Source organism: Anabrus simplex, chromosome 2 (genome assembly GCF_040414725.1).
Source record: "Anabrus simplex isolate iqAnaSimp1 chromosome 2, ASM4041472v1, whole genome shotgun sequence".
NCBI classification, from domain to species: Eukaryota; Metazoa; Arthropoda; class Insecta; order Orthoptera; family Tettigoniidae; genus Anabrus; species Anabrus simplex.
Genome location: NC_090266.1, coordinates 638,187,380 through 638,205,837, shown reverse-complemented (window position 1 = coordinate 638,205,837; position 18,458 = coordinate 638,187,380). Strand labels below are relative to the sequence as shown.

Below are 18,458 nucleotides of genomic sequence, written 5' to 3'. Positions count from 1 at the left end.
ATCCGTCCGTACTTATCACCAATCCATTCCTGGTCTCCTTCTTCTGCCTTGCCTACCATTTCCCAATAGCGGCCCGGTACTGTTCAATGCCGACGATGTTTACAGCACGCACTTCACTACGCAACCTCTCTCCTCGACCGCTCGAGCTAGACTGCTGTGTGTAAATATGGGAAAGGACAAACATCTTAGTGGAATGATGAAGTGGGAACAGCTTGTAAACGTAAAAAGAAGGCGTATCAGAACTGGCTCCAAACAAGGACTAATGCAGACAGGGAATCGTATACAGGCGAAAGAAACACAGCAAAACAAATGGTTGTTGAATCCAAGTAGTAGTCAAGGGAAGATTTCGGTAATAACTTGGCAAAGCTAGGTCAAGCAGTTGGGAAACCTTTCTGGACAGTAGGCTAATACAGAATCTTAGAAAGGGAGGGAAAAAGGAAATGAATATAGTGTTTTGGGTAAATCAGGTGAACACAATTAAAATATCAAGGAAGGTTCAACCTTTTCAATACAAAACGTGTTGCATAAGATGTTTACAACATAATATTTATTAAATAGTTAGAACCGGTTTCGACACTCATTGCGTCATCATCAGCTACAAAAATCACAAATGGGCAAAGTACATGTCATAAAAATTGCATTAATAACTCTTGCATGGCTGAATACAAATGGTAGACTGCTTTTTCTTAAAAGCTAGAAGAACTTGAGTAAAATATGATGATGATGTGACACATAAAAGCATAGTGGTTTGATGGGTAAGTATTGTGCATAAAATTAAACTGATGCTTTGAACATAAAAGTCTGAATATGATAAAACGATGTGGTAAAAACAAAGTAGTAAAATTGTCCACTCTTCTGATGTTCAATTCAGGCACATAAGTCCAGGTCCGATGTTGTATAGCAATACCAACAAAAAGATTTTGTCGAGGCCGGGACACCTACACATCCACACGCACATAAATGCGCCACTTACTATAGTATGGTAGACCGTGCACTAAAAATACCGTTATCCAAGGAAAACCTAAAGAAGGAATTGAACACCATTCGTGCCATTGCTAAATTCAACGGTTATAACACCTCATTCATAGAACGCATCATTAACAAATGTAAACATAGACTAAAGACAACATTAACCAAAGAAAGACATAACCCTGCCCTATTCGCCACCTTCACCTTTAACGAAAACATACACAGTGTAACGAATATTTTCAAGAAACATAATATTAAAATTTCTTACAGAACCAGCAATAGAAACATAGATATAGTTCACAATTCCAAATCAGTTAACAGGTCTGACATTTACGCAATGTCAGGCATTTACCGTTTTCAATGCAAAAACTGTTTTTCCTCATACATCGGACAGACCGGGCGCAGCTTCAAAGTTAGATACTTAGAACACGTTAATGCCATCAGATATAATAGATTTTCTGCAATAGGCCAACATATACATGACTTAAAGCATAATTTTACTACCATAGAACAAGACCTAGAAATTCTCAAAAACATAAATAAAGGCCCTTTACTCGACGTTACGGAGAACTCTTTTATTCACCTAGACCAATTTTTTAACCCTAACTTAAATCTTAACGAAATCTCAGAAAAATCCAACATTCTTTTCGACTTCCTAATAGAAGTCTTTAGAGGTATAAAAATCACGGGAGGAAAATCGATCTTTCATGCTCTCCACAGTACTCTTTTACGTCCCACACCACTGCCACTCCGCCCTCTTGACCCGCCTTAAACTCCGCCTACCTACCCCTTTCCTCTCCACTTCCCCTCCCCCCACCTTTCCACCCCACTCACTCTAACTTCGCTACTCAGTCACACCCATCTCACTTGTCCACAACTCTTCTTACACCACACACTCAGCACGCTAAACAAGGTGAGTCTCATACCCTATCATCCTTGGCCACGACTCCATTTAGACTTCCATTTCACTAACTTAGTTTTTCTTTACTTTCTTTTAAGACCCACCCTGTTCAGTTGAGACTAATTCGAAGATCAACCTTATTCAATCGCCCAACATCAGGTATCCCGGCCTCGACAAAATCTTTTTGTTGGTATTGCTATACAACATCGGACCTGGACTTATGTGCCTGAATTGAACATCAGAAGAGTGGACAATTTTACTACTTTGTTTTTACCACATCGTTTTATCATCATATTCAGACTTTTATGTTCAAAGCATCAGTTTAATTTTATGCACAATACTTACCCATCAAACCACTATGCTTTTATGTGTCACATCATCATCATATTTTACTCAAGTTCTTCTAGCTTTTAAGAAAAAGCAGTCTACCATTTGTATTCAGCCATGCAAGAGTTATTAATGCAATTTTTATGACATGTACTTTGCCCATTTGTGATTTTTGTAGCTGATAATGACTCAATGAGTGTTGAAACCGGTTCTAACTATTTAATAAATATTATGTTGTAAACATCTTATGCAACACGTTCTGTATTGAAAAGGTTGAGCCTTCCTTGATATTTTAATTGTGAATCTCAGTTCAATATGGGAAAATGAAGTTTTTAACTTATAATAAATCAGGTGAACTCATAATAGATTCCAGGGAATCACAGGAGGGGTGGAAGGAATATTCTAAAAATCTTAATGTAAAAGGGTATCTTCCTTGTGATGTCACAAAGAACTGAGCCTGTACGGAAGAAAATGGTGAAATTACACTTGAGGAAGCAGAAAGGATGGTAAATAAACTCCACTGTCATAAAGCAGCAGGAATAGGTGAAATCAGACCTGAAATGGTGAAGTATAGTGAGAAGGCAGGGATAAAATGTTTTCATAAAGTAATAAGATTAGCATGGAGTGTTAGTAAAGGTACTTTCAGATTGGACAAAAGCTGTAATTGCACCTGTCTATAAGAAAGGGAACAGGAAGAATTGCAACACCTATCGAGGCATCTCAATCAGTATACCACGGTCCTGTTCAACGAACGAACTTTGCAACTTTTCACTTTGCACTTTTCAATTCAGATTTTGTTCCACCATCACTTTTCAGATTTAGCTTGCAAAGTGAAAAGTTAGGAATCTTTTCACTTTTCAAGCGTGGTATGTTCCTCCATTGGTACAGAAATGCAAAGTGCAAAGAAACAAAGTGAAAAGTGGCAGGGAGGGATTCAGTTAGGTGAAAATGTAGTAAGCAGTCTGGCCTATGCTGATGACTCTGTCTTAATGGCAGATTGTGTTGAAAACCGGCAGTCTAATATCTTGGAACTTGAAAATAGATGCAATGAGTTTAGTATGAAAATTAGCCTTCCTAAAACTAAACTGATGTCAGTAGGTAAGAAATCAAAGAGAACTGAACATCAGATTGGGAGTACAAAGCTGGAACAGGTAGATAATTTCAAGTATTTAGGATGTGTGTTCTCCCCAGATGGTAGTATAGTAAGCGAGACTGATTCATGGTGCAGTTAAGCTAATGCAGTGAGCTTGCAGTTGCAATCAACAATATTGTTTAAAAAGGAAGTCAGATCCCAGACTAAACTATCTTTACATCAGTCTGTTTTCAGACCAGCTATGCTTTATGGCAGTGAAAGCTGGTTGAACTGAAGATAACTTATTCATAAGTTAGAAGTAACAGACATGAAAGTAGCGAGAATGATTGCTGGTACAAACAGGTGGGTACAATGGTGAGAGGGTACTCGGAATGAGGAAATAAAGGCTAAGTTAGGAATGAACTCGATGGATAAGCTGTATGCATACATCGGCTTTGGCGGTGGGGTCATGTGAGGCGAATGGAGGAGGATAGGTTACTTAGGAATATAATGGACTCTGTTATGGAGGGTAAGAGGGGTAGAGGGAGACCAAGACGACTATGGCTAGGCTCAGTTTTCACCGACTTGAAGATAAGAGATATAAAACTAAACGAGACCACAGAACTAGTTACAAATACAGGATTGTGGTGGCAATTAGTAAATTCACAGAGGCTTGCAGACTGAATGCTGATAGGCACAACAGTATACTGTATAATGAAGATGTATGTTAGTGGATCATAGTATCAAAAGATAAACAGAACTGACTGTTTTAGTTTCAGAAATACAGGCCATTACACATACGTAACGCTAGGCACGTATGTAGTAGACAGAACTAACAAACGAAGTGGAAAGTAGTTAATTATAAGCATAGTGTCCCTTAGTTCTAATTTACTTAAAATATATTTATACTAAAGAAAACCGGAATAATTATAGAAGAGCATTTAAACATGAAATATCCCATCTCAGCTCACACGTTACTTTATATGGTATGGTGCAAAGCATGCTACACGAAGCTCCAAGTTACATTTGAACACGCGGTATGAACATCGCTTTTGCAAATTTCACTGGCACACCATCTTTTCTTTCCTGGAATCTCAATGAAAAGATAATTCCATATGTTATATTTCAAGTCTTGATTTACATGCCATTCTCCTGTATGCCCTGTTGATGGGCGACTGGCTCCCTATGGCACAACTGAAAGATTTCACATATTACTGATCTACTTTTCTTGAGTTCCAGCCGAGTTGTCCTCATTTGTGACAGTGCTAAGGTATCATACATTCTGGAGAGATACATAAAAAAGCCAGGAAAATATGGCCCACCACCATTTCTTGCTTTTTACTGCCACGCAGTACCTATTGATATTTTCATCCTTGAGGTCTCTCGTCCTACCATGAATCTGTCAAAAATTCCAATCAGGAAAGGATGCGGAACCGTAATTACTTTGTCAGTGTGAGAGTACCTCTTCAATTGATCAATGGAGAAGACAAAATGAACAGTAAAGGCTACAGTTACTGCGCTACTATCATACCAGCTAGCAATGATAATATGACTACTCGTGTAATCAAATGTACCTCCCTCTTTCCACTGTATATCTTTAGCAGAAATGAGTTTAAACTTTGGTGCTTCTGATCTCTCTGATGGCGAAATAACTACAAGACTTCATTTAAATCTAAGAATTTCATTTTTTGTCCGTATTGAACTGAGAACGTTAAAATAGCCTTTCGTACTAACAACAGAAGCACAGAGATCCTACACAACTCTTCATCAATAAATAAAAGTAGTCCTTTTTCTAAATCAGGTGTATATAGGTTTTCTTGCCAAGACTGCAAAAGTTCTTACCTAGGGCAAACAGGACGCAGCTTTAAAATCAGATATGCAGAACATGTCAATGCCATAAAACACAACCGTTTTTCTGCGGTCGGCCTACATATAAAAGAATTTAAGCACAACTTTACTGAAATAAATCAAGATCTTGAGGTATTAAATATTCTAAACAAAGGTTCTTTCCTAGACGTCACTGAAAACATCTATATTCATTTAGACCAATATTTCAATCCCAACCTAAACTTAAATGATATCTCAGAGAAACCAAAGATCCTATTCGACTTTCTCATTGAATTTTTCAAAAACATGAATATCCCGAAAAACAGATCTGTCTTTCACATTATGCATAATACTTTGTCACGCCACACACTTTCACCACATCACCCTCCATATTTTCCCTCCATCCACTCCTCCTCCCCTACCGCTCCTTCCCTCTCCCCTCCTAATCCAACAATGGCCGCTCCCCAGACCTAAACTATCCAACACGCTCTGTTCCTCTTCATCTCGCGCCATAGCTTTACCGCCTTATGTCCCGCAATAAACATCATAGTAACCTGCCCCCACCCTACACGTAACGCTGCAACAATACACCACAAATACTGGCACAGTCAACCTCCAAACTCTCAGAAAACGTATTCCTTAATACCAATTTTATACTCTTGTCGAGCTGAATACCGGACCTGTGAAGATTACAAGATTATTTTGTGCATCTACAGAATGGTGGTGTTAATGAAGCTATGTAATATAGAGAGAGACTTTCAAAAGGTGGTTAAATGAAGAAGTTATATCATGTTCAAGATCATTCTTTCACGTCTCTGCACAGTATTTAAAATACAATTTACCGTTGGTCTTTATAGCTATTGTTGAGAGTGAAGGAGAATTTCCTGTTGTGTATGTTTATCAGGAACTCAAGGGAGACTTCATTAGTTAGTCGGAACATAGAAAAAATGATGAACTCTTCTCAGAAGAACTCTTAAGGTTTCAGCTTACTTTTTCCTGCCTGCTGGCTCTTCAGAAGTGTGCGCGCGTGCGTTTTGTATTCAGGAATCATTCAAGGCAAATATTTTCGCACTGCAAGATGTGTGGTTAAGGTTATTTTTAATATGTATAACTTTTGCTTTCTCAACGATTCATTTGTTTCTATATTCGTCCCTGTTTTTATCTCCTCGTAAAATGTGTATTGTTTAATGTAATAATAATAATAATGCTATTTGCTTTACGTCCCACTAACTACTTTTACGGTCTTCGGAGACGCCGAGGTGCCGGAATTTAGTCCCGCAGGAGTTCTTTTACGTGCCAGTAAATCTACCGACACGAGGCTGTCGTATTTGAGCACCTTCAAATACCACCGGACTGAGCCAGGATCGAACCTGCCAAGTTGGGGTTAGAAGGCCAGCGCCTTAACCGTCTGAGCCACTCAGCCCGGCTATTGTTTAATGTAACACCTTGTGTAAAAAATTGGGTTAAATGAAGAAGTTATATCATGTTCAAGATCATGCTTTCACGTCACTGCACAATATTTAAAATGCAATTTACCGTTGGTCTTTATAGCTATTGTTGAGAGTGAAAGAAAATTTCCTGTTGTGTATGTTTATCAGGAACTCAAGGGAGACTTCATTAGTTAGTCGGAACATAGAAAAAATCATGAACTCTTCTCAGAAGAACTCTTAAGGTTTCACTTTACTTTTTCCTACCTGCTGGCTCTTCAGAAATGTGTGCGCGTGCGTTTGGTATTCAGGAATCATTCAAGGCGAATATTAAGCACTGCAAGATGTGTGGTTAAGGTTATTTTTAATATTTATAACTTTTGCTTTCTCAACGATTCATTTGTTTCTATATTCGTCCCTGTTTTTATCTCCTCGTAAGATGTGTATTGTTTAATGTAACACCTTGTGTAATATAAATGTCTACATGCTGGCCTATTTCCCACATTTTGGCTGAAGATGACGCCAAACAGCGTCGAAACTAGTTCCAAGTGTAAATATATGTTGTAAATAAACTATAACATTTTTGTATTGAAAAGGTGGACCCTTTTAAGTTTCCTATCTTCCACAAGACTTCAGGTAAACGAGAAAATTCATTCCAATAAAAATTTTTTTTTTGCTAGGGGCTTTACGTCGCGCCGACACAGATAGGTCTTATGGCGACGATGGATAGGAAAGGCCTAGGAGTTGGAAGGAAGCGGCCGTGGCCTTAATTAAGGTACAGCTCCAGCATTTGCCTGGTGTGAAAATGGGAAACCACGGAAAACCATCTTCAGGCCTGCCGACAGTGGGATTCGAACCTACTATCTCCCGGATGCAAGCTCACAGCCGCGCGCCTCTACGCGCACGGCCAACTCTCCAATAAAATTATCAAAGAACATGGCAAATGGAAGATATTTTTTGCCATAAGGAAATTTGTCTAGTAAATAAACTAGCTGAGAACCTACCTTCCTGAATTTTCTGTCAAACATCTTGAAAATTACAGTTTCTACCTTGATACACATCAAAATTTATTGGATAACCCATGTGGGTGTTAAGACACCATGTTTTATAAACAAATCTGATCGGTTTGCCCCTGATGAATTGCTTGTAAGGATGCCATCCATAATATGCGATCAGCGATTCATCAAAATTTATCTGGTGAACAAGAACACATTGCTTCATGAAGTTTTTTCTCGTTTTTATGATAAGAGGCTTGAGTTACCGAAGTCTGTCATGCATATCAATATCAGTGTTATTAGCAAAATGTAGAAATCACATTATTTCAAAAAACCTATTGTGCCTCATTGCACCACAGACCATATGATGGTATCATCAGACGAGTCCCAATAATACCTCACACCTGGAAGTGAATTTCAGCGAGATATAATTAAGATTCTGATAAAGCATTTCAGCTTTGATTTTGACACTAATGGATATGGACAGTTCCTAAAGTAGGCATAATTTTTTATACTGTTCAGAACAAAATCATACACATCACCAAGAAGAGTTCGAACAATTGAACTGGAGAAAAGTCACTATCAGGAGGGAGAAGTTATCTCTGAAACGTCTCTCTTACTCCAACACAGATTTCTCAGCGTAGTGGGGATAACTGTATTTGGAAATTCAGCAGCAGTGATTGGATCTGAATCAACAGGAACAGGGGAAGATGAGACACCTGCCGTAACATTGTCGTCTTCATTTCCTTCAGCTTCTGCGAATGACTGCCTGTAGTTCTAATTACACGGGGGGGGGAATTAAGTTTATATCTGTTACACGAGATTTTTCAACTGTTTCTATGCATTTCGGCATCATCAACTCCAAATATAAAGTAATTTTTCCTGTGCATACCCTAATTTTCATGCGATACGAGTTTTAATTACTGTTGCAGATTTTAATTTTTACGCTGAATGTTCTAGTTTTCATACAGTATGATTTGCATTATTGTTACATATTTTTGTTTTACACTGAAGTTAGGGGACAAAAACACCACCAAAAACTACTACTATTCCTGATTATGACATGACAATGACATCAAATCAATAATCAATTTACTAAAATATTCTGATCATAACTGGATCAATTGTGTGGCTCTTTAAATGGTAAACTTCCTCCTTGAACAACAGAGAGGTTTCACAAAATATCCCTGCTACCTCTGCACGTGGGATAGATGTGCTCGGGAGAAACACTGCGAACAGAATGAGTGGCCCGAACGTGAAATTCTGTAAGTAGGGATGCCAAATAATTTGAATGAACCTATTGTCAGCTGAGACAGAATTATCTTCCCCTGCTTCATACCAAGCTTGGCTTGATGAAGCAATTCGTAAAGGCTCTGAATACTGAAAATGAATGTTTTCAACACATTGTTTCTCCATTTCCTGGTCTGCCTTTCAAGAAAATAAAAACAGGTGTGTTGGATGGTCCTCGCATTCCATACCTTATATGTGGCAAGGAATTCGTCGGGAAGATTGATCAAAAGGAGAGAGCAACATGGATGTCCTTGTAACAGTTATGATGATGATGTTTATTATTATTATTATTATTATTATTATTATTATTATTATTATTATTATTATTATATTTGTTGCTTAAAGGGGCATAACAGATAGGTTAACAGCCCCTAATGGTATGAGGTGAACAAAATAAAAATTGAAACTTCAAAATGTATCCACTTACTAGAGTCTAAAACGAATGACGAAAAGATCATGAAACAAAAACAATCAGTGGACCCTATTCACAATGCTTAAGTACTGGGATGATACTTATCTAAAAGGGTCCAAAATCCAGGTCACTGGTTCCTCATAATGGTACTAATCATTGGTAAAACAGAACCATGGTGTTCCTCCTATAGTGGTACTAATCACAGGTAACATAGGCTCATGGTGTTTCTCGCATGGTGGTTCTAATCACAGGTAATGTAGAGCTATGGTAAGTCGCAATGGTACCACTCACTGGTAACACAAACCTATGGTGTTTCGCACATAAGGGTACAACTCATAAGCAATGCATACCCATGGTGTTCCTCACATAATTTTATTACTCACAAGCAACGCAGACCCATGGTTTTCATCACGGTGGTACTTCTCACTGGCGCCAGTTAAACCCGTGGTTTTTCTCACAAAGTGTTGCCAACCCCAGGCAACATAGACCCATGGTGTTCCTTATAAAGTGGTACTACTCATAGGTAACGCAGACCCATTCTGAACACAGTGGAACCGGCTGGTGGAATGCACATGATGACACTTATCACAAACAACGCCCTGAACCGTAGTGTTTCTCGCATAATGGTACTGCTCCTATGCAACTTAGACGCACGGTTTTCCTCACAAGGAGGTACTAGCCGCAAGTAATGTCAACCCACCGTGTTCCACACGTAATGTTACTAATAACAAGTGATCACATGATTCTAATATCATCCCTTGGACGCAGCTTTTACTGGCCTCTTACGACAGCCAGGGGATTCCAAGGGTGTATTCTTCGTCTGCGTCCAGTTGTTAAGAACTTTCTTTGAAACAAGAAGGCAGAAAACTATGTACTTCTGGTTCAAAGGATGCTAAAGGCATTTTGTGATCTTGGATGCAACATGAGTAATAAAATGCACTTCCTGAATAGCCACCTGGATCGACTTCCTGAAAACCTTGGGGATGGTAACGATAAGCAGAGGGAATACTTCCATCATGACCTGAAGACAAGGGAAGAGCGTTTTCAAAGGTGAGAGGACAGGCATATGATGGCAGACTACTGCAGGAACATCAAACGAGACTGTCCTGTGCAAGTCCAAAACCACAAGAGCTAAAAGCGCAAACTCTTGCCTGATTGAGTTTTGCATGCCCTCTATGTTACACTGCTACATTAAATATCATCTTCCATCTGTATGTACATATAAATGTTATAGTTATATGTTTGTATTTTTTCCTTTGCATTTCAAAACTGTATGCATAACTGTAAGCCACTGCATGTTTTTGAGTTTAAATCACTTATATTATCACCGCAAAGGTGATTAAGATAATATCCCACATTTGAAAGTTGAGATAAATGCTTAAAAATCCGAAAATTTTAAATTAACGTGAAAAGGTGTTTAAAAAAAATTGCAAACAAAATGTAACTTAGAGGAAAACCAACTTCAGATATGAAATCCATGCACCAAGAATAGTTAAGAACAAGTATTTTTATCTATGCAAAAAAAAATTTGTTCACTGTGTTATCAGCCCACCCTCATCCTTGTCAGCTGAGTCTTCATTAAAGAGAAAATTAGGCCCAGGTGGCTCTATGAATATATCAATATAATTGTCTTCCTTCTCTATTTCTTATAAAATCTTTAACACACTCAGCTCTCTGAAATAATTCTTCGTAAGAGTCTACATTTACTGAACTACCCGTTCTGCCCAGCTGGAGAAATATTACCACAGCCATGAAATTATCAGCCAGTAATGTGAAGCATAACTTTTTAGTAAAATATAATAACAGAAAAGAAGCTAAGGAGCAAAGTACATAGAGCATTATGTTTGTCTATGGCTCTGCCTAGCATTACCTTACATTAAGACTAAAAACTATGTCCTAACACAATGCAGACTTGAAGAATAGCATAATAAATTGAGCTATATAATTAGTGTGATGTATCTACTACCATAATCTTGAAGATAAAGTAAATTATATGCATTACATCTAATAATTTTGCATTTCTTACCCTCCGCAGCATGTCATCTCAATATGACAAACCTAACACACGCAACAAAGTCGACAGAAGCCACGCACTCACCGTTGATTACAAGGCAAGGAACAAAAACTTCCTCAACCAAATAAAAGCACAATCTCTAACAAAGAACTGTCCCATAGAGCAATAAGTCGGAAGAGGTACTGCATTACCATACAGTAATACTAGGCATTTATGGATTACAAAATATTTTGATCTTTCCTCATTTTCATTACGTAACGCCAATAGGCATCCAAATTTATCAGCACAATCTGCTAGTAGATATTTCGCAACAGTAGTGCACCATCAAAAATAGTCCCAAATGCCACGTCATTTGTTTACACCTTAAATTTAATTATGGGGAACTTTCAGCTCGCGTGCCACCTCCAATGGCTTTATTCTAAAAACTTTGCAGCTTACTGGATAACAGTGGTTTCATTTCTGCTGCAGAAGTCCAGTAACAAGCATATTAGTTTTGTTAAGTTTTCCTGTCTTCTCTTCCAGGGCGGCTATTTTAATCTCTTCTTAGTTCTGTCAACGTTACATATTATACTCAGAAATGCTAAACTTTTTTGCAGCCTATACATTATTAGTATGTTTTGCCTAACATAAAACCTGTAATTTGAAGTTTATATCATAACCTCTCTCTCCTTCATGAACTGAAGCGACAAATACTCCTTCCTTTCCACCTGACCTGCTATGACTAGACAGTGACCAAAACTGAATTCATTAACATAATATGCTAACCATATTAACAACAGATCACAAGCCACAAACTAGAAAAATCACCAAAGCTAGAGAATTTTTGGTTTATTTGCGACACTGAGCTCAGCTGCAATGTGCATGGACACTCCAGTCACACAAACCAACACAGCTGGAGAATGATACAAATAGACCTTCATAAAAGAGTCCTTCATTGTTAGGCTGTGCATATAAGACAAGGACGATTTTTATTAGTACATTTTAACATAAAAAGGCACACTCTTATATTCGGCCTAATATGGCTGTGTATTATTATTATTATTATTATTATTAACTTTATTGGCCACACTGGTTGAGTTTTCCACTTACACTTTTTCTTTGAAGGTGTGTGTATATATAATCAACAAAGAAGAAAGTTTAGTGGAAGTGTTTATCTCATTTAAGTATTTGTAATGCAGAATGCTACAAAAGATAAGTTTATTCCTAAGTTATCCCTGTATCAGGGACCTCCATCTTCTTCATTTTAACATGAGAGAAATTTATACTGGGTGTCGCATCAGAGAGTTGTAAGGCACTTATTTTATGATGTTTCAGAAGATATTTTCAATTTTATTTTGGTTATGTGAAGGTAGAGCCAGCGCAAGTAAAGAATGGTATTTAAGCACATCATGAGACGACCAGTGTCAACAGGAACCGTCATTTTGGTTCTCATTTAAAACAAAATGTTGTTTCAAAGTGTAATTTAGTGTGTCACATACTGGTACACTTCCTTGCTACATATTGTACCAGGAAAAGTTATTGGGCACAAGAGCATGGGAAGGATCTCAGGTAATGTACAGTCTTTCTGAAGCAGGTACAGAGAAGGAAGCTTTGCAGGGAGAATAATAGATGGTATTATAATTTTTCTGATAAATTTATTAATGATTTGAAGAAAATCACCCTGCTTCTATTATTCATTCAAATACTAAAGATTGTCTTAAAAGTAAATCTTCCATTAACAGGTTCAGATTGAAATCAAATTGCAGAATTTTAAATGTTGTTAAGATTGAACAAAACAATCTTCGTTGCATATATACACTTGATGTTCGTAAAATGTCCAGAATGAATTATTGTTCTCAATAACTTCAGTTAAATACAACAATTAAATTTTCACTCATGGATTCAAATGAAAAAAAATTCAAAATAAACACTTTGTTCATAAACCTTAAGTTTAAATTATTTCGTCAACTGACTACGATCTCTAAGTTCAAATTAAATATTAAATCTTTCAAATCACTTCTGTGCTATCCTAAAGTCTGTCTAAGTCGTTATAGATTAAATATGATTTCAAATTACACTTGCTTCAGAAATAATGAAGTCCTTTTAAATAGATTAAGCATGATTTCAAATTATACACTTCCTGCAAACAATCTGTAAGTCCAATTAAGTTGTAATAGAATGATTTCAAATTACACTTTGCTTCAAAAATCCTTCAGTCTAAGTTGCAATAGAATGACCTACATTTGTTCATTTGCTTCCTATGGTTTCTCTAGGTAGTAGAATTGAAATTCACGCGGCCAAAATATTTTTATGGATTAGGCACTTGCATTTGACTAACACAGCAATAGAGTATTGTGGTTGAGAGAGTGCCTTGGCAATAAGTCAATGTTTTAGTGCAATATGATGAGATTGTTCACCCAAGAAAGATTATAAAATGCACTTATATCACCTGAATTCAGCAACAGGAATGGTTGAAATGCAGCTCTGCAGCTCGGCAGCTGGAACTCCCACGATGATCAGTCTGAGGTCAAACTCAGCACCAACAACGGCGAACCACGTTTCATCCGTCAATGTTACCACGTATTATCCCCTCGATGTCACCACGTATCTCCAACGATGTAGCCTGTCCCACGCTGGATTTAATGTTTAAAGTAACACGAGGTTTCGACACTTTACCAAGATTTCCGGTATTTGTCAGAGAGAAAATGGACACAGGGAAAGTTCAATTGGCACGAAAATACAAGATGTAGCACTGTCAATTAAGAGAGATTAGTGTGGCACTATACACTTATATGAGTTTGAAAGCACAGTTCATACCTGCACTTTATAATGCAGCAGTTAACATGTCACTCAAAATACTGTCTTTTAGCACAGTCTGAAATACAAGTCAGGTCTCTGTGGAAAAAATGAAATCACTTCTTAAGTTACGAATATTAAATGCACAGTTTTTAAATGGAATTGGACACTGGGCACAGTTTAGAATGTTCAAAAATCACGTAGTAAGTTCAGCATGAATATTAAGGTCACAGTCAATGGAAATTCATGCGTAAATTCAGTTCACACGATGTATGCGACAGTCTCTAAAATTCTAGAATTCGCTTCTTAAGTAGATTTTCTGTGTGAATTAGCCTAACAAGAGTCCATATTTCCTATTACCGACATAAAATGTTCTTAAGGTTCAGTCTCTTTTCTAATGATACTGTTCAAACATTCACAAAATACATGAAAATTGACCACATTTAATCTTACTAATCACTGAGTATTCGACTAGCATAACACCTTGAACAGTTCAAAATCATATTTACAGACGAAACACATGTCGAAACGTCTCGAAATTCATGAGTCTGTCAACAGTCATAACTTTATATTATCACTCACAGTCCTTCCAATGTTCTTATCACAGTACGTGATAGTGACAGAGTTCAAATACACATTGAACATAGTTAAGTCTACAATGCGCTGCAAATTGAGAAGTCTAGCACTTGTATTAAATTCAACCTGAATACACCTTTAATATCACAAGTTCACAACTTGGTAGAAAAATTCTTAAGTTTTGTAACACGGAGCTCAATTTTGAAGTGCTTTAAAATATTTCACACGTTCACGATGCGGTTGAAATTTCTAAGTATCGCGGTCTCGCACGACGAAATTCTAAGCATTACGGCACGATTCACTTTTACTTCACATAACACGATGCAGCAGCATAATCATCTCCCATGGTTGAGTTGCGGATTTCAACTGAGTATACCTGTCAAGTCGTTGACCTTACATACCCCGCTGTGGGCGGGCTCACTGTGCCAAGCGACAGAAAAGTGGCTTCGTGTGACAAACTTCTACCTTTAATATCTTCAAGTTACTCGATGGATTAACACCAAATTTCGGCTATTATCCTTTCAAAATGTGGGCTTCACATTGGTGCAGATGATTCATGTAAACTACGAACAGCAAATGTGAAAGATTACAGCCTTGTCTAACCCCTGTAAGAACCCTGAATCAGGAACTCATTCTACCATCAATTCTCACTGAAGCCCAACTGTCAACATAAATGCCTTCGATTGATTTTAATAATCTACCTTTAATTCCATAGTCCCTCAGTATGGCGAACATCTTTTCCCTCGGTACCCTGTCATATGACTTAGAAAAATGATGTTCCAGGCCATATGCCTTCCTGGTACAATATCCTCACCTGACCATGCTGGTTCCACAAAGCAGCCTCGCTCACCTGCTACTGGAGGTAGCAACTATTCCTTTTGCTGTACTGTCATGTTCAAATATCCTTAAACGGAATGCTGCACTAGACTAATTTGGGGCCACTATCGATTGGTATATAAAATTACACTTTAAATGACATTTCGTTTGCAGTGAGAAACAAACCAATGTTTTCTGTTTACACTAGATGTCGCACGACATACTTTATGAGCATTCTTTGTTTCAGCTGGCTTTATCTACAAATTTAAAAAAAATTGGAAGTATCTTCTGAAACACCAGAGAAGAGGTGCCTTACGACTCTTAGGTGAGACACTCAGTACACAGAGGTTTCATTAAAATCTAAATGCACTGACAAAGAAATTAAATTACAGCATTATTAATTTCAGCATGGAGTGCAACAACATTTTCATATAGTAACCTTTCACCATTAACTGAAAACAAAAATATACTTACATAACAGGTTTGCAAAATCCTTTCAAACTGACTGCAAGATATATTCCACTGGTCAACATACAGTATCAAGTTGTGTAAAACTTCAATTTGCTCTCTCAAGTAAGTTTCAAACCACTTATCTTGTACTACTTTCGTCATAAGAGAGCCATGTGTTAGGGATACGGGAAATTCTTCATTTAAAAGAAATTCATACTGCCTAATTAAGTTCTCCACAAAATCATTTGATGGAAGCTCGTTGATAAAATTGTGCATTATCTCCTAGAAAAAAAAAAGGAAAAAAACAACATTAAGAAGCTTCTAAATTAAATTGCAAACAATGTATCACACCAACCAACATAATCCACATATGGTTATTTTCTTTCTGAAAATTTAGAGCCATTAACATTTATGCAGCTGTAAATGTACTGTTCTGTATATACAGTATAAAATATTCATTTTGGGATAATTCAATCATTTCCGAAACCAAACATACCACAGCCCCAATTGATCTGGATTATAGCAATGAATATATACCATTTCTGCTACTGCAGTTATCAATACAAAACTCCATAGAGCAATAAAGTCTCTGAAAGACTTTTATAATATGTGATGATTAGCAACACGGCTTTAGAAGTCCAGTTCTAATGTATGAACATTCAAATAAACCTCACAAAATAATCTGGGTGGAATAAAACCAAATGGTGTAATAACTTTGTGACTCATGTTTTGGACACCTTATGAATATGATATCACTACCAAAATTTGAAGATTCAATGAGCACAAGAATTACTCAATTCATTCAAGAACTTTTAAAGAGGAAGAAAAATTCCTTCTGATGGTTCACCAAAACTAGAAGACAAAGAAACACTTCTCCACAACAATTTTCATACAAGTTATCAAGAATGAGAACAGGAGCAATTGCCCTTTATTTCAAACTACACATTACCAAACATCTTCACTTCAGACTTTTGGCGAATCTCTCAATTAAGCATAATTTCTTCAAAGAAAACTGTGGTATTTTCCAGCATGATCCACAAACCTAGACAGCACAGACAGCAAGTCAATCTGGATAAGGGAAAAATAGAAAGGATAACTTACCTGGGCCAGATCAAAATAGTATATGGAGAAAGAAATATTCTCAGGGAAAGAAAAAAATAACCTTTCCTACATGTCAACATGGAAGATGTGCCTTCATGTCATCATCATCATAATACTGTCAAATTTGATGAGGTAGTAGTAATGAAGGAAGTCTGGTAATAAAAATATGGGTGTTGATTTTGAAAGACCAGAATATAAAATATAGACTACAAGGGTAATTATTACTCAATAGGAGGAGTCTTAGTCATACACATAGTGTCCCTCTTCAGCCAGTCTGAGCCAGTCTGGCAGGTGAATAATGCTCAATCGATTGAAATATATTATGGTGAGGAGGTGTATCCAGTTATCAGATCGCAAGCAGAGACAATCGTTGCAGAGTAGCAAATGTTCATGGCAAAGATGTTTTAAGTCATTCATCAAATATGCTTGGCTATTTCAGTTGAAAATTTGTAAGTAGTACTAATGATGGCTGAAACTTCTATGGATTCAATTTTTATACAGAGCTTCTTGATTAATATCAATGATAATGGAGAGTGAAAATGCACTGTTCCCACTGCTGCAGCTGCAATCAGATGATACTGTCATTCCCTTACTGCCTGTTCGAATATAGAGATGACTATTGAGCACTGTCATCCAACCTATGATTCCTTATAACTTTATGAGTGGGCCCCATCAACAAGAAAGTCCAGGAAGATTACAGACAGCTTTTACACACCATGCTCTTGTTTTAGAGGGTTTCAAAAAAGGAAGGAATCAAAAAGGCAGTCCGTTATCTCGGTCTTCCCAAAATGACAATCCCCCTATAAAAGCCGAGCTAGTCAGAGAATAGGTGGGAAGGTGGTTGCTGTCTCCCTCAAATTCTTCAGAACACAGCAGGAAAAAGAACAAATTCCAGATCGCAAGGTTTCCTGCTTCACCATGATATTGCCCAGCACATACAACTGTAAAAGCAACGGAATTTGTACAAGAATTAGAAACAGAGTCCTGCAGCCAGGCCCACCACGCAGCTCTTCAAACCCACGGGCTCCGGCAGCTCAGCCTGTTCTGTGCCGTTCTCTTCTGATGTGGCAGCGTACTGGCCTACAGCACTGGTCTCATACAGCCCACCGCAGTCCACCGCACTGGGCGGGCTCAGCAGAATAACCTTGACTACTTCTCCACAATAACATGTGCGCCGTGCACAACGAAATGTTCACGTCACACTACTATTCAGATCATGAATTTCCGTACGCTAATAACATATTTTAAAGTAGGCTAATCGCATTTTGAAATTAAACGGTAGAGATTTCTCCTGCACTGTAATAATAATAATAATAATAATAATAATAATAATAATAATAATAATAATAATCATCACAATAATAATTGAAAACAAACAGAAACTTTATTATAAACTAATATTCGTTTGCAATTGACATCAAATTAACAGAAAATTAATCTAAATAACACTATGCATATTCATAGGAATTCATTCGAGTTTACCTCAAAATAAAATACAAACAGAAA

General features: G+C 37.3%; 1 protein-coding gene across 1 annotated transcript in view; it reads right to left on the bottom strand.

Annotated features, from left to right (window-relative positions):
• Nup188 (nuclear pore complex protein Nup188) overlaps positions 1–18,458 on the bottom strand; it is a 752,879-nt gene that overhangs the window by 674,163 nt on the left and 60,258 nt on the right. The window contains exon 4 of the mRNA XM_067139287.2: positions 15,876–16,133. Within this exon, the coding sequence (XP_066995388.2) occupies positions 15,876–16,133 (258 nt within the window). The remainder of the gene's footprint in view (positions 1–15,875; positions 16,134–18,458) is intronic.